A 27,787-nucleotide genomic window follows, 5' to 3' on the forward strand; every position below is an offset into this window, starting at 1 on the left:
TTTTCTTGCTTTCTTGCGGTGATCATCTCCTATTCCTCCCTCAGAGCACAAAGCTTCAGGGTAACTGCCACTTTTCACATATACTCAACAAGCTATACCACTTTTTCTGCAACCTTCTGAATTTCAGCAACTTTCTTTTTCCTCCTTCTTTACTGGAATGTAAGATACCCATTTATTTGCAAAAGAAAAGGTCTCAAATAAAGAAACATCAATGAATAAGAGGCAATAAAATGCTTTCTGAAGAGGCTTTGAATTGTCCCAAGAAATGTATGCAATCAATCATTTAATAAATATTTATTAAATGCTTATTATGTGCAAGATGTAGGCATTAACACAAAGTATCTAATTCAATTCAATTCAGTATCTAAGTACAAGCTATATAAATGGCAGAGCTAGGCACAGGGGATAGAAAGACCAAAAAGACAAAGGAAATAGTTTCTGTCCTCAAAATGCTTACTTTCAACTAGGCATGGAGCATGGAATGCAGCAGGTTCACGGACAAATAAATATAAACAATTTTTTTTTGGTGGCGTCCATCTTGTGATTTCATCAGTCTAGGAAACTCTTAGAGTGGAAAGTACTTCCACTTGGTAGACTGGCAACTTGTTTATAACTTAGAAGTCTTAGAGAGTTGCATGGGGGTGGGGAGAGGGGACTGAGAGATTGACTTGCCATTGTCACAGGGCTACTATATGTTAGAGGCAGGCCATAACCCAATCTTCTTGATTCCAAGGCCACCCCCTCTCTATGAAAAAGCAAAATCAAAGTAGCTAAAGGTAAAGCACTAGCTACTGTGGAGCTACGGTGAATCAACCTTGAAGGAAACTAAGAGATTCTAGGAGGCAGAGGTGATGAGAGAGGGAATTCTGGGCATGGGAACAGAAAGGCAGGAGATAGAATGTTGTATTTGTAGAATAACAAATATGCTGGTTTCACTTGAATGTAAAGTACATGAATGCATAGGACCTGCGTTTTTATTGTTACAGGGAATATCCAATGAAAAAATAGCCTCTGTCAATGCAAGTTAGTAGCTTCTCTGCTATTTATCATCCTAGAAAGTTGCCTAGAGCACTAAGAAGTGAAGTGATCTGCCCAGGATCCCACGGCCAGTATGTGTCAGAGGCAGGAGTTGAATCCATGTCTTCTTGACTTTGAGGCTGGTCCTCTATCCACTATACTATGCCACCTTTCTGGTATACAAAGGTAAGAAATGTGAAAAATCTAGAAAGACAGGCCAAAATTGATTTGTGTGAGGCCTTAAATGCCAAATTCACAAACTTATAGGAGGATGCCACCAAAGAGAGAAAAGCAAGGCCCAGTCAGACCTATGTTTTAGAAAGACCATTTTGGCCACTGAATGAAGGACGGAGAAGAGAAAGTTGAAATTACAAGTAAGGAGTCCAATTAGAAAGCTATCATATTGTTATTGTTAGTAAGTCAGCATGCCTCTCCTATTCTCTCTATTTAATTCAGCAACTACCTTTGCCAATGTTTCTTTGGGCTTCACAATCAATTGATTATGCACAACAATTCATCTGACACCCTACCTACAGCTGGCCTGATCTGTCTTTATATTAGAGTAATAGCTGAGTCAGTACAAAGAAGAGCTGGGGCTTCAGGTGTAAGCAAGAAGAATAACTTTTGGTAAAATACAAAGAAGTCTAATAATTACTATTCCATGGCTACCTTGGGATGATTATTTTTAGGAAGATAATTAATTCATCATGGGAATAGTCATTAGTTTCTTAAGTGAAGAGTAGGGCTCAACTCTTGAAGTGTTAAAACAAAATGAAATAAAACCCTATAAATATTCAAGATGAGAAAACCCCCAAATTACAAAACTTTCCAATTACAAATCGAAGAAATATATGTCTGTAAGAACCCAAAGATGCCACCAAATCTTGACTGATCTTAAGGCAGATCTCCACTTAATGATACACATATCCTCACTATAGGAGAATCCATCTCACTTTTAAAAACTTAAAAGGAAATTAATTATATAACCCAACTCAATAATTAGTAGCTTCTTTTTAGTATATCATATACTTCATCATCATCATCAACACATATCTGATTGAGCACTTTGAATTGAATATAATTTAATTTAACAAATGTGTATTAAGAGACTACTTGATGCTAGGCACCATGCTAAGAGCTTTAAAAAATGCAAAGATAATTAAGACCTTGGCCCCCAGGGAACCTACAAACTATAATACAAAGCAAAATGCAAATGCCTTAAAAGGACAACAGAGGGCTAAGCCAGTGGAGGCTGTTAGAGGAGCAGATAAGAATTCATGAAGAAGGTGTTAGAGTGGTATAGTGGAAAGAGTCCCGAATCTAGATTTAGAAAACTTGGGTGAAAACTCTGCACCTGAAGTAACTGTGTGACTCTGGGCAAGTCACTTAACTTCTCTTGGTCTGTTTCCTCACTTGTAAAATAAGGTAGTTGGACTAGATGATCTTAAAGGAACCTTCCAGCTCTAAACATATGATCCTGTGAGATGGGGTGGTGGTGTGGGGGAGAGAAGAGGGAAAGGAACAATAAGCATTTATTAAGTTCCTGCTACGGGCCAGCCACTTTACAAATTACTATCTCCTTTGACCTTCATAACAACTTTGGGAAGTAGGTGCTATTATTATCCCCATTTTTGTGGTTGAGGAACCTGAGTCAGACAAAGGTTAAATGACTTGTCCAAGGTCACGCAGCCAGTAAAAGTCAAGATTTCAACTGCGGTCTTCCTGACTCCAGGCCCATCATTCTTATCTATTCTACCACCTTGTTGCCTAGATGAGACTATAGGGGTAGATAGGATTTCAAGAGGCAGAGCTAGAACCAGCAAAGGATATTTCACATAGAGAAAATGGTGAGCAAAATTGCAGGAGGTATTGAGCCACAGTGAGTAGTTTTACATTTAGAATTCAGCAGAAAGAGGTGAGAGACGAGGCTTAAAGAATAGGTTAAATAAAGTGTAATCCATGGAATATCACTGCATTGTAAAAAACCATGGATATGAAAACTTCAGAAAAGCATGAAAAGACCTAAACAGATGCAAAGTGAAATAATCGGAACCAGTAAATTAATATATACAATGATAACAATCTGAATGGAAAGAACAGCCCAAAGAGCAATAACTGATCACTTCATAATCATAAGGATCAAGTTTCCTGAGAAGAGAAAATACACCTCCTATCTTTCTTTACACAGGTTAGGGACTGTGTTACATTCACATACTTTGCTAAACTGTATTTTTTAAACTTTTTTCAATTATTTGTTATCAACTGATAAATGTTTATTTAGGTGCCTACTAAATGTCAGGCACTGTGCTAAGCACTGGGGATGCAAAAAAAAAAAAAAGACAAAAATCCCCTGCTCTCAAGGGGAAAGTAGGGGAAGGAAAGGGATGTATTTGGTGAGGATGATGATATAAAAAACAAAAGTGAACATTGAGATTTGCTTTTGTTTTTTTCTTTTTAACACTCAGATGCTTGTTAACAAGGTGTTTTGTGGTTATTATTTTAATAAGGCAGTTGAGGTCCTATTTAGAGTCTGGGATTTCAGTAGACAATAGGAAATTTCTGGAGGTTTTTTGAGCAAGGAAGTGACATAATCATAACTGCTTTAGAAAGATCATCCTGGCAATGTGTGTAATGGGAAAGAGTGAATATGGAAGATCAGAATTAACATGCTATTGCATTCTATAGGCAAAAAAGCAATAAGTGTAGGACTTTGGTATTGGGGGTGAAAGGCTCAAAGACACTCTGGACTCAAGATTGAGAGGACTTCCCACTGGACCATATAAGTAGTTAAAAATAACGATCAGGGCTTAATTTTGGGAAATCAGCAAAATACTAGAGCAAGAATAGGAAAGTCAGGTGGAGAAGCTAATTTAAGCAGGTTAGGGGAGGGGATAATATGCATTTATATAGTATCTGATCTATGCTGAACATTTCACAAACATTATCTCATTTGATCCTCATAAAAACCCTATGAAGTGAGTGCTGTTATCATCACCATTTTACAGTTAGGGAAATTAAGGCAAAAGGAGGTTAAGAGACTTGCTCAGGGCCATAAAACTAATGCCTAAGGCCAGATTTAAAGTTCTTGACTCCAGGCCCAGTGCTCTCTTCATCATATCACCTGAGATGATGATTAACATTTAATTTGTACCAATTAGAGGTACAAGGTCAAGATTTCCAAAAGACAGCTTAGAGTCACTGGATCTAGACTTGAATCCTGGTTCTCTGTTACCTCCATCCTTAGTAAGCCATTTAATATCTCTGGGCCCTAGTTTGCTCATTTTTAAAATGAAGATGTTGGCTAAAGTGGACCTTATCTTACCAGCTCTAAATCTATGATGTGCCATTTATATTACTGGTCATTTTTAAGAATACTGTTTCAGTAGAGCACATGATGTTGTGGTGTGAAAATTCTGAGATGAGGAGAGAGATGCACTCAGTATCAAGGGTGCCTGTCTGTTTTCCTTTCTTTCCCTGGGGAAAAATCACGCTTCCAGGAGCCAATAATCTCTTCTCCCTCTGATAGAAAGCCACTTATCTCTTTATTGGCTACCAGTGAAAGCAACTAGATGTATAGAAACTTGGATGTATCTTACTTGTTACTTTCAATTTCAATTTTTAAAATGTACCTATCATAAAATGCACTGATCAGTGGTTTTGACATTATTTGATTACTCATACAACCTAGAAAGAATGGTGATCTAAATTATTTAGGTACTGTAAATTCAATCTAGAGTTTGACTGGGGGTTCAAAATTACAAACTCAGTGGAAATAAGAGTTCGTTAGGTTGTTTTAATGAGTTGGGGGCAAGAGAAAGAGACACAGGGACAGAGATAGAGAAGGAGGAAGGAAGGAAGGAAGGAAGGAAGGAAGGAAGGAAGGAAGGAAGGAAGGAAGGAAGGAAGGAAGGAAGGAAGGAAGAGGAAGGAAGGAAGGAAACCAAAGTAAATGTAAATGTGAGCTTTTTTGGTACCAAGTCAGAGGGAACAATTGAAGTGGGCAGTCATTTTCCTTCCCTTGAAAAGCAGTACAACCTGAGTTTGAAAGGAAAGGCAAACTCTAGGTGAGGAATAAGTTTCCAGGAAGTCCCCAATCAACCAAGAGAAGAGGGGAGAAGTTTCCCTAATTTGCAGAGAGGTTCCTTGAATTAGCAGTGATTATCAGCTTGACCCATCTTGTTTACCAATGCTGTGTGTGTGTGTGTGTGTGTGTGTGTGTGTGTGTGTACAATAACACAAGGTCTCATAGCTAAAGTGCTAAAAGAGTGAGCCCACGAAGAGGTATATTATTGGTTCTACAGACTGCAGGGCATAGGAAAATGTCAATGGGATTGATGAATGATATTTAAATTGACCATTAACCAGTTCATCCCACAAAATGATCTCTATGCTCCAAGGTCTTGTTTTGCAGTGCTTTACTTATCTTTGGGCTCTTCTGAAAACCCTATCCAAATTCTCTATAATTCTCTTAAGCTGGAAAATGTCTGCCTGAATTACAATGCTTTGAACAGAATCAGACTCCTGTTAAAAAGAATGAAAGGACTGATTTGTGGGGTTTTTCCATGTTATACTCCTATTCACACACCGCTGTAGGGTGCTTGCTATTTTAAGAAGAATGTGGGCTGACTCATGTTCATTTTGTTATTGACTGCATCTCACCCCATAATCTTTCAGTGCCCCTTCCCCCATGTAGGATCTTATCAAGAAAAAATATGAAACACACAACAAACAAAACACAAATCCCTCTTGTCACGCATTTGATGTACTAGAGATGCACAATGAAACTACATTTTTTCAGACTTGGCCATGTTGAATTTTGTTTCTCAGGACTATACTTAATTGTTACAAGTGGCGGCTTCTTTTTCAGGAGAGGAAGAGTTGATGGGTAGTGATAGTGATTTTAAAAAAAGGAAAGAAAGAAAAGTACATCGATGAGACTTTTTAAAAATACCCAGAAGAGAGCAAAAGGAAGTTCAGAAGGGGACACAGACAAGCAGAGTGGCTATGTCACTGCCATTTTAAATTGAATATACAGTTTTAAGAAAGCCTCTGCAACAGAAGTTAATAATTGTATATACATTCTTCTGTTCTGTTCTTATTCACATATTAAAATATCCATGTTTGATAATATTTCTTAATTTCATAATAAAAAAATAATTTTGTTCTAAAGCACTGGTATCTAGTCCCAGCTATTATATTAATTAGCTGCTTAATCTTGGGCAAGCCACTTCAACCTTCTAAGAGGGCTACATTAGAATAATTCTGATTTCTAACCTTCTATAATTTGATGAGTCAATTATATTTTTATATTTTTGCAGTGTGTCTTCCCTTGCCTTGTTTTCTTTTATATTTCCTTTCCCTTCTTCTACTTCTTACCTGCCCTTGATGGCTTCTGAGTTTACCTCTCTAGTTTACCAAGATCATTTTGAATCCTGATCCTATTCTAAATGGTACTAGGGTTATAAATTTGGTTTGGTTTGCCTCATCCATTCATCCAAGAAATAGTTATTAAGTGCCTGCTATGTACATGCCATTATCCTAAGTACCAAGGGAGATAGTAAAAATCAAGTGAATATCTGCAAGAGATGTAGGCAGGGCCACTGAGGCTGAAGGAGCCACAGATTTCCTTATGCTAGTAGTTGAAAGGAAATTAATCACCTCACCCTCAATATTAGTATTCTTCCTGTCCCCAGAAAAGGGTCTGCATTTCTGAATTTCAATAGAAATTCCATACTTACATAACTAACATACAAACACAAAGTATTTCATATCCTTTGTCTTATATTATCTACTATTCTAACTAGATTTTCTCTCTTCTTTTTTTGCATTAAGAAATCAACAAGCAATAGTTTGTTCTGGTGTCCTATACTCAATTTTTATAAAGAGGGAAATGAACATTCCAGACATATCTTTGGGCTGCTGTAAAAGGGTTCAGTGTGGTAACTTGTCTTCCCCTCAATGTTTTAACACTTTGCTCACATCATAAGTAGGATTTCTTGCCATGTACAAATTTTTGCCAACTTAGTACCCAAGAAATCTCTGTGATAGGACCTAAAATCAAATTCAAAATGAATGCCAGGACCCCCAATTCACAAGCAGATGAGGCAGGGACTAGAGACAAAAAGCTACTTCAAGAAGACAAAACATTTTTTAATGTCTGCCCTGGGAAGTCCTGACTCAGATCTCAGTTATGTCACCACAGTAACACCTAGTGGAATGAGCAATAAGTTAATTTCTTAAAAGCTGCTTTAGGCACGCCTATTATTAAGAAATCCAAACTAAGCCATCGGGGCTTCAGGAATGGTGCTTTGCAGCTTTATCCTGCCACTATAAACTCATACCCGTTGCATCATGACTTTCCATAAAGAATTTAAGGGGTGTGACTGCATCCTTTCCAACCCTGCATTCCACATGTGACAAAATTGATCCAGCTGTTTGTCTGAAAGAAATTCCTTGCTGTCCTTAAAAATTAAAAAGCAAGTGGATATTTGTCCTCCAGAGGCACGTTTCCAACTGGATCCTGGTCAGAGCCGTTGCGAAACAAATACAGTGAGCTGGAGAGCATATGATTTTTTAATTCTTACCTCTCCATAGAGGGGTTAGCCCCATCTTGTTTTTTGAAATGGCAGATTCTGTATGGAAGCTGCTGGCTTGGCCCAAAGCTCTTGAGAAGTGTTCATCCACTACTGAACCAATGTCTCCCTGGAAATAAGTGAAAAGGACACATCGAGAGTTAAGGTACTCCATCTCGGCAGGCTGGTCTTTCTCCTCCTCCTCCTCCTCATCCTCCTCCTCCTCCTCCTCCTCCTCCTCTTGTTTGCTGGGAAGGGTCATTTCCAGAGACTCCTGCATCTTGCTGTATACCGCTAACTTTTTCTGGTATGGAATAAACAAAACACAGTATCAAAGGCAGTTTATAAAAGAGCATTAACTAGATTACTCTAAAAAAAATAAAAGTAGCTTCGCAGCTTGGAATATTCTTCTCTTCCCCTACTTCTTGCTCATCCTCCCCACTAACATTTTTAAAACTTTGATTCTTGTTATGGCAAACTTGACAAAAGACAATCAATTCACTTTTAAATGCCATAATTTATTAGGATTAAATTTTATATGTATATATATATATATATATATGCCTATATACATATATACACATACATATATATATGCCTATATACATATATACACACACATAAACATAAATATATCACAATATAACAAGAAATAAGACAACATATTTCTCCTTTTGTTCATATCAAAGTCAGCCTGCCTTACCACTTCTCTTTTTTCTGTATGTTTTAAAGATGGTACAGTGCAACATTCTGAATATGAGTTGCAGAACACAAGAGTGTTGGCGTGGAAAGGAGAAGAGAAGGAATGCTTTGTTAAAATGTAAGGAATCTAACATCTTATAAAAGGATTTGGCAGATGCCCTGGACTCCTTTCTTTAAAATCAAATTAAAATGTCGGAATGAGTATGTGTGAAGATCCATTTTATAAGGAACATATTTTTCAGATGTTCCAGTTACCACTGTTATCATAAATAAAAAAGCTACCACTAAGGGCAAATGAAAATAATGTTCATTGACGGGTGGGGTGGGGGTGGAGTGGTAATTCCTTTAACAAAAAAAGGCAGGAAAGTTTGGATCATTTAAGATCCCATGAAACTTATATGATAATGAACAATTATGATTTCTAAATGATTCATTATTAGCTGAATTGATTCTGTTTTCTTTATTTCAAAACAATCTAAAGAAAGAAAAAAAATCAGTATATTGTACCCAGTAATATACATATGTATATATCACATGTAAATATACATACATGCAAACATATATATACATATACATGTGAATATTGCTGAAACATGTAAACTCTAAGTCTAAGATTCTAGTAGTTATGAATAGCAGAATCTTTGAATTAAATTTTCTTCATTCGATTAGTAGCATCCCCCTACCCTATCTATAGATGGGCATATTATTCTTGTTGAACATAATTCCTGAAGTGTTTACATATGAGCTGCTGATGATTTCTAATGGTTATGATTTGTAAATAGATAGTGCTTTTCATTCAAACTTTATAGCAGTTTGGGGTACATATCTATCTCAAAGACTTATCATTTTCATTCAATCCTTGTGGCTCGTCTATGGGCTGTTGCAATAGATGGAAAATGTGGAGCCTTTACTTGTATTTCATTTGAATCATTATAAATTTACGAAAGAGGACTGGGTTATAATCCAATCCTGACTGCTTGTTACTATTTGTGTGACCTTGGAAAAGTCACTTCAAAGAAGTGTATCATTGATTTAAAGCTGGAAGGGAATATAAGAGGTTTTCTAGTTTAGAGCAGAAATTATCCCAGAAAATAGGAAAACCTGTTAGCTAGTTCAGACCAACTCCACACACCTCATTTCACAGAAGAGAAAACTGAGACCTAGAGGAAGTGTCACTCATACTCTAGGGAACAGAGGCATTAGCAAGTCCTTTCATTTATGTCCAGGTCCTTTCTCTTCTCACCCCAACCCCAAATCCAGGGTTACTTTTCAACTCTACCACATTCTCTGGGTATCAATTTCCTCATGTGTAAAATGAAAGAATTAAACTATAATACTTCTAAGGTCCTTCTGAGCTTTAAAATTCTAGAATTCTAAATAATAATGACATAATATTATTACTATAATGCTTTGTCAAACATACTACAATGAATAAATTTTAATTCCTCTTTTCCCTTTGAAATAGGTTTCTTATTACTGACATCAATGCCTATGGCATTTCATCACTCAAATATGCACACAAAGTGTATGAAGCATTCTACAGAGAGAGAGAGACAGAGAAACAGAGGAATACAGGAAATTAAAACTGATGTCCAGAGTTGGTTCTCTTCATAGAAATGTTCTTTCCAGTATATGAAATTGATTCTTTTCTTCATTTTACTTCTCCCCTAGTATCAATTTGAGAAAATGACCATTTATCACTATAGATTCTTTTTAATTTTTCTTTTTTTTTATTTTTTAGTATGTTAAACCATATCGACATCCTTTATAAAAATTACATAGGCAGTATTAATGACTAAAAATATTTTTTCTAGTACATACCAATCTTATTCAATTTAAATGGAAGCTACCTCAAAAAAAAAGATAGAGGCTTTAAATATACATTAATTTAAGGATTTTGTGACAGCTATTTTTTAAGTTGGTCAATTATGACTAAAGAAAAAGAAATCTGCCTAAATGATATAAGTTTTTCAATATATACAATAAAAAAGAACCTATGTCTGAATCCAAATGCATTTTTGTTCTTTACAGTCCTTACAGATAATTTTCCTGACAATTTAAGCAATGATCTGTTGCATTTTTATATGTAATATGCTACTTTGTGGTGTCACACCTTTATTCTGTTTATAATAAGACACATAACTTCAATATTTAAGGGGGTTTTTTTTTCATTGTAAAACCAGTTTCTTTTTCCTTCTTTGCTAGTTAAGATCTTTGCCTCTTTGCTTTCTATGGCATGGATTCAACATCTTAAATAACTTTTTACTGACTCTTCCAACAAGAGGTGTACTCGTAAATGTTTAACAACCAGCTCTTGGCGGGGGGGAGTTGGCAGAGGGGAAATATACTCAGGATACACTTTTAAGTTTACTCTGTATTATTAATATTGTCTCCATTACTTTCCTAAATCTAGACAATTAACAAAACAATTTTTTAAAAACCTAAGACCTAATTTGCAGTTTGCCATTTCATAAGTGTAAAGGCTCACATAGAAAATTTATGAATTGGTGCCCCTTATTTGGCTCTAGCACACACCCCTGCCTCCAGCACAGAGGAACATCTAAAGCTTGACAAAATTCCAAAAGAAATAAAGGAGAAGGAGTAGAAGTCACAGTCCCAGAACACTAGAAAAACATGATAGCTGAACTGATAGAGTGATATCTGATGAGATAAATTTGGGTCCACTACAACAAATTAAATCACATAAAGAAAAGAAGAACTTAAACAGCTATGAAGCATATGCTATCATTTACTTATTTGATTTAGTACTTCCACCTAATATCTTGGGCTTCAGAATTTTGCCTTAAAGTGTCAAAATCAAAAACAAAATTAAACGCTAGGCCTTGATTTTGATTTTACCTCTTAAATGTTTCTTACTGAAACTGCATTGTTTGACTCATACTCTAAATCACTCATATCAACCATATTTCTTATACTTTCTTTTCAAGTGGTTGTGATCCCCACTATTTCCTGAGTTCTGTACTTTATGACTGTAGTCCAATTTCTTGCTTAATTTTGGTAGTGTACATCTAGTTTCTGATTACTTTCAACATTTCAACAATTCCCAAGGTACTCTTTCCCTAGAAATTACAGGGTCATAGATTTAGAGCTAGATGGGAACTTAAAGGTCTTTTAGTACAACCCTTCATTTTTCAGTTGAGGAAAATGAGTCTCAGAGAGGTGCTCAGAGTCACAAAGGTAATATATGAAAAAGATGGCATTCTAAAACAAGTCCTTTTATTCCAAATCCAGTACATTTTCCATTTTACCACATTCTATCTGTGCTCAAGTTACTTTAAGCACATATTATCACAAACTTAATTTTTCTTAAAAAAAAAAGATGCCAACATGCAAAGCTTAAATTTTGAGGTCAAAGCTTAAATTGTCATATTCATACAATATTTTGCCAAATTAGCAATTTTATCAAGGCTTTACCTACAACCAATTTTCAAATGCAAGCTTTAAAAGGAACCCATTCTCGGAGGTGTCCATCAGCTTTGCTGTTAGAAATGCAATTGTGAACACAGAAATAAAGAGGAAATAAACAGAATTAAAGGCAACAACAAGCAAAAAAACTCAAACATTTTTAAAAGTTCATTTCTAAATCAAATAGTCTGTTTCTATAAGTGTTTGAAATAACGTCTAATTATCCTCCAGTAAACGGGCTGAGTTATGTGAAAAGAATTACCAGCTAATGGCCACAAGGCTGGTTCACATGCCCCCCCCTTTTTTTCCCAGGTTGTGCAATTACAATCATCAGAACCAGAATGTGGTCTGTTTGTACTGAATATTCCCATTCCAGAAAACTGCAAACAAAGCTTGGAACATTTCTATGAACAAGAGAATGTCTTCTCAGTCAGAAGCCAAATACCTTTGCTTCCCCAAAGACCGGGGTCACAAATACCAAGTGATTATTATACACATATTGAAACTTTTTCCTGAGGTTAAAAATGTCTTTAAATCAATCATTTGATATGTCATCCTTACTGAATATTCTTCATTTATCAATGTAGTGATGCTTTTATTTTAAGAAACAAGATTGGACTATTGCAGGACTACTCCCAGGGAGAAGACTTTGAGAAGACATATTTCTTAAACTATTGCCAGAATTCTATTTCTATGTCACATTATTCTTGATTTACCTTCTTGTCAGGTTTGCCAAAAATGAAAAACTCAAAAGTACTATGTCATACTACTTTTGCTTAATAATGGGGGGAAATATATTTTTGAAAAATTGAATTCTCATTAAGACCACACAAAGTATTTGATTCTGGGTCAAGGTCCATATTTAGCCAAAGTGTATCACCTAAATCATCATGACCATTTCATTATTCAATTTTAAATTTTTTTTAAAGTTTTTTAAAAATTATTTTTAGGCAATTGGGATTAAGTGACTTGCCCAGGGTTACACGGCTAGTAAGTGTCAAGCGTTTGGTCTGAGACCGAATTTGAAATCAGGTCCTCCTGACTTCAGGACCAGTGCTCTAGCTACTGTGGCACCTAGCTGCCCCTCAATTTTAAAAATTGGAGGGTTTTTTTTTAGGAAGTCAGAGTATAATAGAGAGGCATGACTATAAAATGCTAAGATTGGTATCTCCATCAAACCCATAAAAAAATATAGCTCTGAATAACTTTTGTCATTTGATAGTAGTCATTCATGGAAATGATAGATTTATTCCAGCAAAGGTACCAATAAACAAAATTATGCTCTTGGAATTGTCTTCAGAACCACTTTCTAGGTCACACAACTGAGTTGTATCCCTTCATATTTATATATGTTGAATTTCTAAAAATTAAAAAAAAGGTACAAACTATACTGATTGCCCAAATCATTCACCCTGCTTGTCTCCGAATGACTTCTGTCTGCTTCTAAATATCAGATTCACTCTCAAGGGACAATAATTTGCCATCATTGTGAATATTTCAAAGAACATTTCAAAGCTCAGGCTTTCAAAGTAATTCTTAAAGAAGAATTCCAAACATCAGCTTTGACATTTGCCCACAGAAATGGTTTCAAAGGAATAGTATTTTTCATTTGGATGTATAAGTTATGCTATTCTTATTTTAAAATTAGACACATTATTATAAAATTTACTGTATGTATTAAAGCAATGAAACGATATAAATGTCTTTATGTAATAAGATATATAAAAGTTGTTATGGTATTTGACCAACTTTGCTATTTTCTTCAGATAGCCAGTATTCATAGCAACTAGGAGGTACAGTGGTTGGAGAACTAGACTCAGAATAAGGAAGATCTGAGTGTGAATCCTGCTTCAGACACTGGCTTAGCAAGTCACCTAACTGCTATTTGTTTTGGTTTCCTCCTTTGTAAAATGGGGATAATAACAAAATCTACATCCCAGTGTTGTTATGAAGATCAAATGAGTTACTAGTTATAAAGTGCTTGGCAAACCTTTAAGCATTATGTAAATGTTGTTGGTGATGATGATGACAATGATGACGATGAAAGAATGAAAAGGAAGATAAAATGGTCTGTTATGATAGTTAACGTTTTCTTGTTTCTAAGGGTCCCAGAAGTAGAGGAGGGGGCATTTTCTGATTCTGTGAAAAACTAATAGCAAACAATCCTTAGGAGTTTATCAGGATGTTTACTTCTACCTTGAATTCATAGGAGAGGATAAATACTCCCAAAGCCATGTGGCCTTAGACAAATCTTACTCTCTCTGTGCCTCAAATTACTGATTTATTAAATGATGAGTTAGACTAGATCTTAGGATCATAGAATTTTGGAAAGGCCTTTACTGATTGGAGAGCCCCATCTCTTCAATTTGCAGATGAAAAATCAGAAGTAAATTCTAGTTCTAAAATTCTATGATCCTAAATTATAGACTTTTGGCAGAAACAATATGATACATTATATTTTAAGGGGTTATCCGCTCAGCCTTAGTTATACATTTTTGTTTTTTCCCCTTTTAGACATAGGAACAATTTAACAAATGTTATAGTTATCCAGCATTTGTTATGCTTATCAAGAATTTGTGTATATCCCTCATGGTGTAGGGGAAATAGAACTAGATAGAGAGTGAGAGTACGGAGACCTGGGTTCTAGTCAGTTCTGCCCCTAACCAGCTATGTTACCTTGAAAAGTCACTTGACTTTCTGATCCTCAGATTTCTCATCTGTCAAATAAGATAATTGGGTAAAATCATCTCTAAATTCCCATCTACTTCTAAAATTCAATTATTTATTATCTCAAATTGTTTTTTAAGTAAGTATACCGTGTTAGATAGTACAGTAGAATGAAGAAAGCTAATTATGAGCAGGTGAAGTAGAAAATAGTTTGTGTGGTATATTTTGAGGCAGGAACCACTGCCCTCAATATCTCCCCCATTCCCCTCACAGTGCCTGGAATACTACTATTACAGCTTTATTTCTTTCAATCTTGGAGACTGTCTATCTTTAAATGTCTCCTAAGAACAAGCAAAAACTACTGGCATAGCAACACCTTTGAGCTATAATCAGCTAACAAAAAGAATTAGTTAAAAGCTAGTAAACAGAACAATTATCTTTCCAGGCACTAACTGTAAGGTTAGTTGTATCTCAGTTTTTCTTAGTAGCTTTTTATGCATTGCATGACCCATGAAACTGTTCAAACCACTCTGGAACTGAATTGTATTTCTTTTTTGTACCATCTCTTGCAGTGATGTCAGTAGCAGTGTAGTTACAAGAGTGCTGAACCTGAAGGCAAGAGATAAGGGTTTGAATTCTAGCTGTGCTCTTAATGTATATTATCCTGCACAAGTCTTTCTAAATCTCGGATTCCTCATTTGTAACATAGAAATATTTGCCCTATCTACCTACTGCAAGGAAATTAAAGGCTCTTTTTAATCGTCTAGGTCTATGCAAATGTAAGTTTATTGAGTTCCAGAAGTAGATGTTTTTCGAGAAAGTACTTTATGGTACTTATCCTAAACTCATCTCACTTAACTTTCAAAAGGTGCACCCTTATTAGAAAGGTTTCAGAATCTGTTGACCACATTTCACTTTTTCCATATCACGTATATGATTTTATAGATTATGATCATTTCCCCATCTCTTTGTGGTACAGATCACTCTGGTTTGCTGCCAGAGACAACAATTTCATTTGGTTATATTAAGGTTTAATTTTCATCCGGGTTTGGATTTTCTGGCTGGAAACTTATTAGGTGCATGGAACTATGACACACTTTAAGCTCCTAAGTCCCTCTGTCAAGTTAATTTGTGCAGAAGAGAATTATAAGGACTGCTCTTTCTCAAAGTGGGCCTGCATGAATTCCTACAAATCTACTTAAGCCCTTGCTTACAGTTGCAAGAAAATTAGATCCTCTGGTTTAAATAAGCTAACTGTATGGTCAATCTACTTAGTGTCTAATTCTATTCTTTTACCCCACTGAGGTAAAATGTAGGCTTCACTCAGTGATATATTGGGACCCAATAGTTTTTGTTAATAATGCTTCCCAAACGATTAAGAAAATATAAATGACTGTTTCTTTGCTAACTGGATTCAGTGCTTTGTAAAACAACAACAACAACAACAACAACAACAAAATAAAACAAAGCAAAACAAAACAAAAACAAGATGAAATACTGATAGAAAAAATGTTTTCCTTGTAATGTTGTTCCATGCAAAAGTTTTAAAGAAATACACTACTAAGAACTGCTGAAGAATCATAAACTTCAAGGTCAAAGCATCCACTGTATATGAATTTTCATTACCAAGAGATCAGTTTGGGGTGCCCCACATCTGCATGTGTATACAACTCTCATGATGTATGCAACATCAGAGGGAAGTTTAAGTTTAAACAATTCTTTTAGATTTATAACTGAACTTCTATCAACAAAAGTCAGTTACTTTAAATTAATATTTGAAGACACACTAACTCAGCTATCTCCCTTAAACAGTAGTCAGAATCAATAGCTACAGACGTTTGCCAAGCTCACAGTATGACCATATTGTAAACTTATTCTGGAAGTCACAAAACACAGCGGCTCATTTTTAGAAAACTTCCTGTATAAATCTATCATTTCAAATAAAGAGGAATTTTGAAAATGATCCAGCTTATATTTAGATGGGAAGCTCCTTAGATAAGAATGGAGCTCCTTAATCCATGACTTATGTCCCTCAGTTTTCCTCTATATTTATTTCAAAATTTTATTCTGATTCTTGAAGTTATTGCAGTATAGTAGGCCATAATGTATGGAAATGTCTTATCTTTTCTTTCCATTCCTTTTTTTTTGGGGGGGGGTGTAGTGGTGAGATAAAGGAAGAGGGGACAGTAAGTCCTGAAGTAGATGGGTATGAGAGTGGGAAGTGAAAGCAATGAGAAGGGGTTTAAGCAGAGGTGGCATGAAATCTATTGAGAAAGTCCCAGACCTTCCTGCAGGACAGAGAAAAATTTCCACATACTTCTAAAGACATTCTAGCACTGGCATGAAAGTGTTGCATTTATAATTTACTCACATTTACAGAACCACTGAATTCTTTCAGGTAGTCTCGGGTGTGCCTGAGAAGCACAGCAGATCTAAGATGAATAGGCTCCTTCTTAGTACATTGGAGACACCCTCGTGACATGTATAGCTTAGAGTGATGTTTCTATGACTAAACATTCCAACTTGAGTGCTTCAGGAGAAAAGGAGACCTATAGCTGTGTCCTTTAAAGAAGCCCACCACGGACAGGAATTATTGTAAAAGCACTAACAATTTGTTAATGAATTTCCTGCTATAAGACGGGGAGCACAATTCAATGGAAGACTCCTAGATTTGAAGTCAATAGACTTGGTTTTGAATCACCATTCTGTTATATCACTACCAATGTGACTAGCAACATGTCTCTCAGCCTCAGTTTTTTCATCTACAAAAAATGTGGAAGTTGCACGATAATCTCTAAGATTTCTTCCAGTTTTATGACTATTGTACAATGTGTCTGAAGATATCTAAATGTGTCTATCTATGCATCCACTCATCTACAGTCTGTAATGTAATGTAATATTTCATAATCATAGTAAGGAAAATGAAAGCTTCATTTTTAAACTTAGATATTTCCTTTTTGGGAAAAGGAAGAGGGGCAAGGCAGCTTGCTATTTTCAAATCATTTTAAAAAGTTATCTGAACTCCCACTAAAAGGAAAGGAAAATATATAAACAGAAAATGCAGAATATTGGTCAGTGTTAATTTTATTGGTGTTAATCTATTGGTTTCTAAAGACACCAGCTCAGTAGAGATTTGCCAGAAAAATCAATTTTGGGGAACATATTGATACCCGTTAAAAAAAAAAGGGCAACCATTCATACCAAATTTTGCTTCTCTTTTCTATCATTCCATCAGATGAGATAATATTAATGGATGGTCCCTCTGCCTCTTGGACCATGTCACTTTTTCTGCTTCCCTTCCTCTCTTGCTTTTCCATAAATAAATTTTTGAAATGTTGCAGGAATTTGAGAGTTGTAGCTCTCTTTTTTTTTGTCTCTCAGTCAAGATGCTATTAGGGGTCACTTCCCATGTACGGAGAAAACAATCTTCATGGATAATAATGATAAAACCTTATGGAATGCAAAAACAACAAAAAAAAATGTATTCTCAGATGACTACATTAGGGCCAAGTCAATATTAGTCCTACTTCACCCACGCACCACATAGTCTAAAAATGCTGTCAGTCTGATAAGAATTTCCTGATTTGCTTTTTTTGTGTGTGTTAAAAAATATAGGTCATCAAACTAAAGTACAAAACTCTTACTAGCTGATAGTTCAATGGAACAATTTCTTCATTTCAACTAGGCAGTGATAAATAGTTACATAGTTGAAAATGTGGTCATCCTACCACATTTGGGGAGGTAAAATTAGAATTTAATGTTCAGTTATACACTAAAAATCTCAAACTCAAATCTATCAGCCAAGCACTACCAAGTGTACATAACCACAAAGTAAGGGAGGAGGGTTAATTGACCTGCTATTATAAATAACCTTCAGACAGGGCTAATTTAGGCCAAGTACAGGAATTCAGTTTGATTTTTGTTTATTTTTGTTGTGGTTGTCATCACTTGGGTAGTTTAGGCACAAACTAATATTTATGGCATGATTTTCTGGGCATACAGATACTGTAATGTAGACCAAGTTTCCAGGTCATTTTGGATCAAATCCTAAATTTGATGATTTACAATCCTGGTTCTCAACTTTACCTTCTATAAATAAAACTTTTAGTTTTACTGAGAGTTAATTGCTAGTTAATATTACAAAAAATTTTTTTGACATGCCAAAGATAATTTCCTATAATTTCTAAGGAGAGGTTATTAATAGTTTTACAAGACTAAGAAAAGGAAAAGATGCCAACTTCTTGTACTAATGTGTGTGTGGGGGGGTGAGAATAGCAAAGTATTTATCCATTTCTGATGCTGTCCTATGTTTTTACTAACAAACAACTCATTGCAACTATAGTGACTAGTCTGTGGGGGGGGGGGGTGAATCTGTCTTCTATCTCCTGATACAGGGTCTTGACATGAAACATAGAATTCATGGTAAACATCCCTTTCCCATGCTTCCTTTACCCTGCTCTGTGCTTACATGTTTTGAAAGAAAAAGAAAAACATCAAAATCAAAATGTCAAGAAATAAAGTTTTTTTCTCTTGTCCCAGATAAGTAATTTAGCCTTAAGAGATGATGATAAGAAGCAATACAGTATATAAGTGGAAATCCTTCCTCTTTAACCCTACCAAGCCTCATACTGGTTATTAGATGAAATGCAAGCACTAACCCTCCCCTGCCAATCAGTGAAATTCAGCAATTCCTACCTAATCCCTGAATAGGCTTTAGTCTTCCTTTCCAAAGATTAGTGCTGGTATGTGCCAAGGACTAGTACTAGAGTGGCATAGCAATTTTAAAGGGGGGAGGTGGGGGACACAGTTTGATAAAAAGTAGAGGCACAACTTAATCTTGAACACCTAAGTATAAATGTTCTGGGGATGGGTATTCCTTAACCCTGTCTCATATCTTGGTAGAGTTTTCTGCATAAAATATGCTTATCTAGGCCTTCCAAATAAGCACCTTGACCCCAAAAGCTAAAGATATGATCGTTGCCTTTGTGTAACCTCTTGCAACATATCCTTTTTCTATGTGCTACCCAGGTTATGAAACATACACACCCAGTGACTTCATAGGAGGAGGGGAGTCCATGCCATTCATGCACAGTGCATTCCCTCAAAATATACTCCATCCCTGTTGCTTAATCTCACAGTTCTTTCTTCCTGATGCCTGTCTAATCTTTGATCTATGCCTAGCAATACCTGTGACCAGGGATTCTCATGTGAGCCTTCTCTGGGACTGGATGGACATCTCAGTCTACAATATGTGGCCATTCCTTACAATGACTTGCCCACATAGCTTGCTCTACTCCCCTGGACCTCTTCTGCTCAGCTTTAATATCCCATATTCAAGGGAAGTAGAGACCAGGCCCCGGAACCCAGAAGCAGCCCAGGGGCCCATTTTTACTTTCACCTCACTGTCATACTATAGTTATTCTTCCTGACAGCTGAATTTGACAGTGTAATATTATATCTGGATGCTTGAACCTCCTTTTCCCTTCCAAAGAAAACAAAGTATTTGGTTTAAAGGAAGATCGTTTTATTTGTGTATCTTGTTATTATAAATTCTAAAAAAGACTCATCACCTACTGAGCTTCAAAAAACTGTACGATAAGAACTAAGGGCTATTTTTGAAGTGGTCTGCAGTCCAGAACAATTTAAAGCAGATTCCAGCTACATAATTCCCAACAATAGACTTCAGGTGCCTTTCTGTGCTTTCCAAATCTGGCTCATCTCTCTCCCCTTCCTCCCTCCACCTGTTCCCTTCCTCTTCTGGATAGGTTGCCACCGTGAAGCCCTCAGTATCCTGGACAGGCTGCACAAACTCCTCATCTCCCGGCTAGCTGTCCCGAGAGTGCGCAGTCATTACTCCTCAATATCAGAACAGATCGCAAGTTCCAGACTCCCCATCCCAGTTACCCCAGGATAATGACTCACCTGCTGGCTGGATTGGGGAGCGGTATGGTAATAAGCTGTGGGGCAGGATGCCGCTGCCACCGAGTTGGACAAATACTGGGTTGCTCCATATGGCTGAGGGTGATACATCACCTCCGCACAACTCATGGCAACTGTGGCAGCAGCGGCCACAGAGCTAGTGCTACTGTTGCAGTTGCAGTTGGCGCCGCCGCCGCAGCTGCGACTGCTGCCGCAGCCACAGCTGCTTCCTTAGTGGCTGCTACCGCGGCTTTTAAGACCCGCACTTCACAGCCTGCGGCTCCGCGCTGGACTCCAGCTTGCACTGGTTTGGCAATCAGCAATGGTCCAGGCATGGACACCTTCATCTTCAGCCCCCTTCCGGGTCTTCCTCTCTCATACTTATAGAGCAGTCCGGTAGATCAACTGCCACCGCATGACAGCACCAAACTCCCCAGCAAAGGCAGGAGCACAGGCAGCAGGCGATGGCAGGAGCGGCAACAGCAGCCTGGGTCCAGGCAGCGCCCGGCGAGGAGAGGCTCTCATTTGCATATACACAATGAGTGCCCAGCGCTCGGCCTATCACTAGCTCCCGGGGTTGGGCAAGAACTGGGGAATGCCTAGGGGCGGGGAGAGAAAGAGGGTGTGGAGACGGGGGGGGGGGGGGGGGGGGGAGCTGGAGTCCGGGTATGTTCGCCTCCTCGGGTTAGGGAGGGGAGCGGTTGAAAAGTTTCTCCAACTGCCTCCAGGACGGCTGCATATCATCCAGCAGGGGGACCCCAGAGGAGGGGCTGCTGCTCTGATTGGAGCAAAGTTGGAAAGCCCGCTCCTATTTTTCCCTGGAGGAAAGTCAGTGGGAGGAAGGAAGGGGAAGGGGTAAGGTGGGGGACATGATGCGTGAGAGTCTATGTACCTTCTTGCGTTCTCTGGATCTCCTCACCTAGTGGAATCTTCACCTGGAGACCACGTTTGGGGATCGCCTTTTTTCACCTGATTGCTATGCTCAATATTTCAGTGAGTTAACTGAAAAGAGAGGGCCTAATAGACGAAAAGATCTCCAGGAGTAAGTTTGAGAAGGTTCAATATAAACAAGGATTAAGCCCCACACTCCGTACCCCAAAGTGAAAGTTAACATGACTTCAAGTATGAACAAGTCCAGAATGCTATGTACTACTCTCTGCGCAATTTCCATTTTAATTTTACAACCTCAAGGTCTGGCATGCTTGTGGGAAATCAACTTTTCTGGCTTTTCAGGCAATGCACTATAGAGCAATAGAGCAGGAACAGTTGATTAAAACCACTTTGCAAGTTAATATGCTCCCTATTTCCAAGGAGCTCAAAACCCTTTAACGGGAGTGGAGGGTGGGGAAATCTCATTCGGGCAGCATTATTACGTTATGCTCAAATACTAAAATGGATCTGTGATCTCATTTATTTGGTAGTTTCCTCCAAAGATACAGACTGCAATCCTTCCATGCCTTCCCATCCTGCTCAAAGCTGGCCACATGGGGTCCACCCAACTTGCTGGAAGCTTTCCTCACTTTCTCTTTCTGTTAGAAGGGTGTTAGTGGGAATACTCTGGCTGTCCATCTGTCATCTCTGTTTCTTGCCAAGTGACAGTCTTATTTCTTATTGTGACCTTTGGCTTAAAGGACCAATTGCATGGTACTCTATCATATCTTGCACTCCTGTTCTTCTGAGTTCAGCGTTGGCTAAATGATGCAGCTTGCTCACATTCACCCTCCCCCATATTGCCCTCCAGATGAAATACATTTTTTAGTTCTTTAGAAGCAATTGTATTCCATGTTTCAAGTCCAGATAACATTGCCTATGGAATGTTAGTATTGAAATGATAGGCCTTCGCTTTCATGGGAAACTGGGGTCAGAAAAGGAGCTTTGCCATTTCCTAAAAATAATCCAGCCCATTTTTCTCTTCCAGTTCAACCCTGTGCCCAACTCATTGTCCATCTATATTTGCCTGTCTCATATATACATACTGTATAAGCTTTCCATCCAAATGCATGGTGAAATCTGGACAATAGATAATCTCTATCCACTTGGTCTTTCCTGTGTAGATGGGCAAGACAAACACCTTTGAGTGGTTACAGATCTCTTCCAGGGGCTCTGAAAAGTTCTGGGGCTTAATGAAATCAGCACAATGCCATCTACAGACAGGAGCATCTGGAAGTTGACACCATCTAAAAGGAATCCCTCTTAGATGTTACACTGGATTTCCTTCATCACAGTGGCTAATACTTTTGGTGAGAATATATCTCCCTTTTTTATGTCTCATTTGAAGTTTAATATCAGAGGGTCATGAAATAGGATCATTTCATTGCGAAATATTTCTGAGAATCTTGAATCATTTTGATATGTGAACAAGAGACACTTTGTTGTTTAAAAAAAAAGCCTGTAAGGTAGAATTTTGGTTTTGAGAATCAAATCATTTTTCATAAGCAATAAATGTTACTTAACAAGTAACTTAGGAATTTCCCTTATTTTATAAATGAGCTAGCTCTAACTTTTCACAGAATGCTTTCCTTCTTTAAGTCTATTTCTCACATAAAATTTCAGGGGAAACAGGATTTGTCTGTCATGATATCTGATGTTGCAACATCCTACACACTCTGATTTTTAATACATTTTCCTCATTATCTCCTCCCTTCTCCCTCCCAGAGAGCCATCCCTTATAACAAATAGTATTTTTTTAAAGACAAAAACAGAAAAAGTAAAGGAAAATTCAACATTTGCTCACCAATACTTTAAAAGTCTGAAATATGTGCAATGTATAATGCTTGTATCCTGCTACAAAGGGGTAGGTATGAATTTCTCCTTATATATCTTCTTTAGAGCCATGCTTGTTTTTTATAATTTCGTAGCCTTCACTCTGTGTGTGGGTTTGTGGTTGTTCTTTCCATTTACATTGCTGTAGTCATCATGATTAGGCTTTTCTTGACTCTGCTTATTTCACTTTTGATCAGTTCATGTAGATCTTGAACATGTAGATGCTTCTCGTTACTGATCACATTCATCAGTAATAATTCATTATCATCATGCACCATAATTTGTTTACCATTCCCCAACTGATAGACACTTTTTTTCTCCTCTAATTCTTTACTAGCACAAAAAAACATACCGCTATTAGTATTTTTTTTTTGTGGCGACTCTTCTTACAAATTTTTTTGAGTGTAAACCCAGTAATGAAATCTCTGGGTAAAAGAGTATGGACATTTCAGTCACTTTATTAATGTAACTGCAAATTACTTTCTAAAATGTTAATACTAATTCACAGCTTCACTGCCAATGCATTAGTATGCCTATCTTTCTGCAATCTATCCAGTGTTGACTAGATCTTTTGTCATCTTTACCCATTTTCAGGGTATAAGGTTAAATATCAGGGTGGTATTGAGTTTCATTTTCCTTGTTATTAGTGATTTAGAGCATACTCTGAAGTGGTTATTAACAATTTGCAGTATTTCATTTGAGAACTATTTGTTCATATATTTTGACCACTTATCTATTGAGAATGACTTTTCATTATACTCATCTATACACACGCACACACACACACATATATGTATTACATATACATATATATTATTTATATATATCTTGGATACCAAATCCTTAAAGAGAAATTTAGTGCATCATTGTTCACTTAGAAAAAGAATCGATGATTTAGTGGACTTTTTGAAAAATAGCTATTATACCCCCTGTCTGATATTCTCTCCCTTCAGCTCTGTAAGTGACATTATGAAGTTCTGGTACTTCGCATAAAGGATGGAGGATAGTGTATTCTTTCCCCCACACCAACCACCATAAGACATTGAACACATGATAGCTTTAATATGTTCTCCCTAAGCAAGTTAGGGACTAAATCTATGAACCCCTTACTGCCTGCTGCCTCTTCTATTTTATGTTTGTTTGTTTGTTTGTTTGTTTGTTTGTTTGTTTGTTTTCCTGGGTATAGATGACTGAACGTTGACCTTGATTTTAACATGTCCACGCTTGGAGGTGGCCTTGTAAGTTTGAGAGTTATGAAGGTCTTAGAGCTGACTGGTGAGCAGGGGAGTTTCTGCATTAGAGAAGACAATTTCCAAGAGAAAGAGCCCAAGCTCTGGCCTGATTGGCCAGAAGATTCATACCTTCTGTTTACATTAAGAAGACAGAAGAGCTGAGGAGAAAAATAGTGGACCTGTTCATCACTTTTCTCCCTCACATCTATTTGGGGTAATTCATTTTTTCAAGAGTTAAAGATAACTTTTAGTTACAAGTATTCTTTTCACTGCACCAATAAAGTATAGTGGATTGTAGAATTGTTAAAGTAATAGAAACTTTTGGACAAACTTTACCCATATGCTATCAGTATGTTCATATGGGAAATTGAAGGGCTAAGAAAAAAACTAATGAGCATGGGGAGTTTGTGGTTCTTATGCAGCTAGCTTTTTAGAGAGCTTCTTTTTCAAGGAAGAAAGGCATCCTGTCTGAAATGTCCAGGGAACTATTTTGTATGTGCATTGAAAAACCTGGCAAAGAGAATACCACCACTCCTCACTGATTTGCTTTCTGGGTCAATTTTGTTAAAAAAAAATTCTATTTAATTTTCCTGGCATTAAAAGGATATGTGGAGAGGCACAGAGGGAGAGTACCTGGAAATTTCCCAAATTCAATGTCTTCATTTAAAAATTGACAATCAGGATCCTGCTCTCTTTCCAGACTGATGACACTTTAATACACTCTCTTTTGAGTGCGCATGCACACACACACACACACACACACACACACACACACACTGTTACAATATAAAGCTGGCCTACTTGCTGTTTCCTGTACCTGCCTTTCCATCACCTGATTCTGTGCCTTTCAGAAGGCTGGCTGTCATGCTGGAAATGCTTTACTTACATACCTATGCCATATTAGAACTCAGAATTCCCTTCAGATTTCTGCCTAAGTGCAAACCTTTCAAGTTTTCTAATTCCCATAATTCCCCTAATTGTTAGTTGCTCCCACCCTAAAATTTATATCAAATAGAAAATCCTCTGTTTGGCTTTTAAAGTCTTTCACAGCCTGTGACCTTCCTACCTGTCTAGTCTTACACTTTACTCTCCTCTGCAGTTCAGTGACCCTGGCATACATGCTGCTCCACTTAATTTCTTTCTTATTTTTAGTTTAATTTTAATTTGTGGAATAAAACAAGCATTTCGATAACAGTATAATAAGAAAAAATGAGTTCACATGAAACTGCAAATCTATTATGTACAACTTGCTATTCCTTTTAAATATATAATAAAGTTATCATGTAAATTTCTTTTCTTCCCTTTTTCCCCTTCTACTTCCCCACCCCCACCCTACAGATGGCTACCGTTGGACACAGATTTAGACACAAATATGTACATACATATAAAATATATACATTCCATACATCTATTTATCAGTTCTTTCTCAAGATGGAGATAACATCTTACTTCATATATCCTTTGTAGTTAATTTGGATATTTATAATAGTCAAAATGACTTATGTCCTCCAAGTTCTTAAAACAATATTGCTATTACTGTATACAATGTTCCATTTGTTCTGTTCATTTTGCTCTTCATTATTTTATGCAAGTCTATCCATGTTTTTCTAAGATCATCAGGCTCATCATTTCTTAAAGCACAGTAGTATCCCATCACAATCATATACTACAACTTGTTTAGCCATTCCCCAATTGATAGATGTCCCTAAATTTCCAGTTCTTTGCCATCACAAAGAGAGCTGTTATAAATATTTTATACCATTTTTTCCCTAATCACCTTTGGAAATAGACCTAGAAGTGGTATTGCTGGGTCAAAGGGTATAGACAATTTAATAATTCTTTGGGCATAATTCCAGATTGTTCTCCAAAATGGCTGGATACACTTACATGCAATGCTCCATCTTTCAACTCATTGCCTTGGCATTAGATGCTCTCTCATGAGATAAAACTAAAAGTATTTCACTAAAGCATTCTGTGAGTGTACATTGTTTAAGAAGTATATTATTGTCTTTTTTTCTTCCTTTTTCTGTGCTTTTCTTTTAGTAGGGTAAGAATAAAGGTGGTCTAGACCTGTGATTTCCTCAGTTGAGGGAATTCCTTTCCTTGAAACTCCTATTAAATGCAAATCAGCAACTCAGTTATCTGCAATTAACAGTCTTGGATAGTTGCCTGAGGTTCTAAGAGGTTAAGTGATTGGCTTATGGTCATAGAATTAGACTATATCACAGGCAGGATTTGAACCCAGGGCTTCCTGACTTCAAGGCTGACCCTCTATTGACTACATTAAGGCTGCTTCTCATTTCCTTTCTCATTGCTTTCAAAACATCTTTATTATTTCATTAAGCTTATATAGGAATATTGGCTTTAATTGAGGCTTAGGATAGAAAGATAAATGAGAAGGTGACTCTGGGCATCTAAGAGAAATGAGAAGGCTTAGAGAGGGCCATTTAAGAGGCCATTTATTGCAGCTTTTTCCTAGGGAAAAAAAATAGGGGTGGAGAGGAAGGGAATAATTGAAAGCAAAATAAACACCCTGATCTTGAAGAGGGGATTAGAAGGGGTTAAACAGAAAATAACTAGAATCTAAAGGGGTGTCCATCAGTTAAGCTAAGCAAAGTGTGGTATAGAATGTGAAATAAGGGGGTCTAGCAAGTGTGCAGAATGTTTCAGATGGTATCTGCAAGTGGAGGATGCTTCCTGGAAACTGTATAAGGGAAGTGCCTTAAAGCAAATGAATCATATATCTCTATCTGCCAACTGGTTCTGGTCAACCAACTAACCAGGTGGTGAAGGGGAAGCTTTCTGATGAGCTTTGGAGGCTTTTTACAAAGCCTGTTAACTTAACTGCTTCCTGAGAAGCCCAAATTTGCCAATGAATGTCAACAGCATCATCATCCTGCAGCTACCCAGATTCACAACCTCAGTCGGCAGCCAGTATTATTAATCTCACTCATACTCTCTCTCACATATATTTCCAATCAGCAGCCAAAGTTTGTAATATCTCTTCCACTGCTTTTGCAACTATTCCTTTCTCTCTAAGAAGATTTGAGTTCAAATCTCCTGCAGATTTGGAAAACTAGCATGCTGAGGAGCTTTTGAGGCTCACAATATCATAGGCTCCATTCCCTTCATATAAAATAGGAGAAGTGGGGGAGGTAATAAATTCAGAGGCCAAGGACTAAGTCCCTTTCAATAAGGTCATATGGCTACTGAAGGGAGAAAGCCTCAAGACCTCCCCCCCTTGCAGCATTGTCTCTTACCAGATACTATAAGCAAAGGAATCATTGAGATCTCCACTCCCTCCCCCGTAGCCCAAGAGTTCTGAGGTGAAGAGAATGAGACAATTTTTGAAGGTTCCTAGTTCTGGCTAGGCAGCCAGTTGAAAAGAAGGCTCCTCTTAACTGCATTAGATTAGCAAAACAGAAGCTGTTACAGAATATCTACACATGCTCCACGATTTCTCCCAGGCATTCCCACTCCCCATTGTCA

At 37.1% G+C, this 27,787-nt stretch overlaps 1 protein-coding gene across 2 annotated transcripts in view; it reads right to left on the reverse strand.

Moving 5' to 3' along the window:
- Positions 1-20,831, reverse strand: part of VGLL3 (vestigial like family member 3) — a 63,242-nt gene extending 42,411 nt beyond the window's left edge. Inside the window, exons 1-2 of one of the 2 annotated variants that reach the window (XM_020970713.2) lie at positions 20,307-20,831; positions 7,602-7,893 (exon numbers count right to left, since the gene is read on the reverse strand). In XM_020970713.2, coding sequence (XP_020826372.1) covers positions 7,602-7,893; positions 20,307-20,432 — 418 coding nt within the window. In that variant the 5' untranslated portion in view covers positions 20,433-20,831. The remainder of the gene's footprint in view (positions 1-7,601; positions 7,894-20,306) is intronic. The other variant, XM_020970714.2, reaches the window with a different exon arrangement.
- Between the last annotated feature and the right edge of the window lie 6,956 nt (positions 20,832-27,787).

The sequence above is a fragment of the Phascolarctos cinereus genome, unplaced genomic scaffold (assembly GCF_003287225.1).
Source record: "Phascolarctos cinereus isolate Bilbo 61053 unplaced genomic scaffold, phaCin_HiC Scaffold_7;HRSCAF=346, whole genome shotgun sequence".
Taxonomy (NCBI): Eukaryota; Metazoa; Chordata; class Mammalia; order Diprotodontia; family Phascolarctidae; genus Phascolarctos; species Phascolarctos cinereus.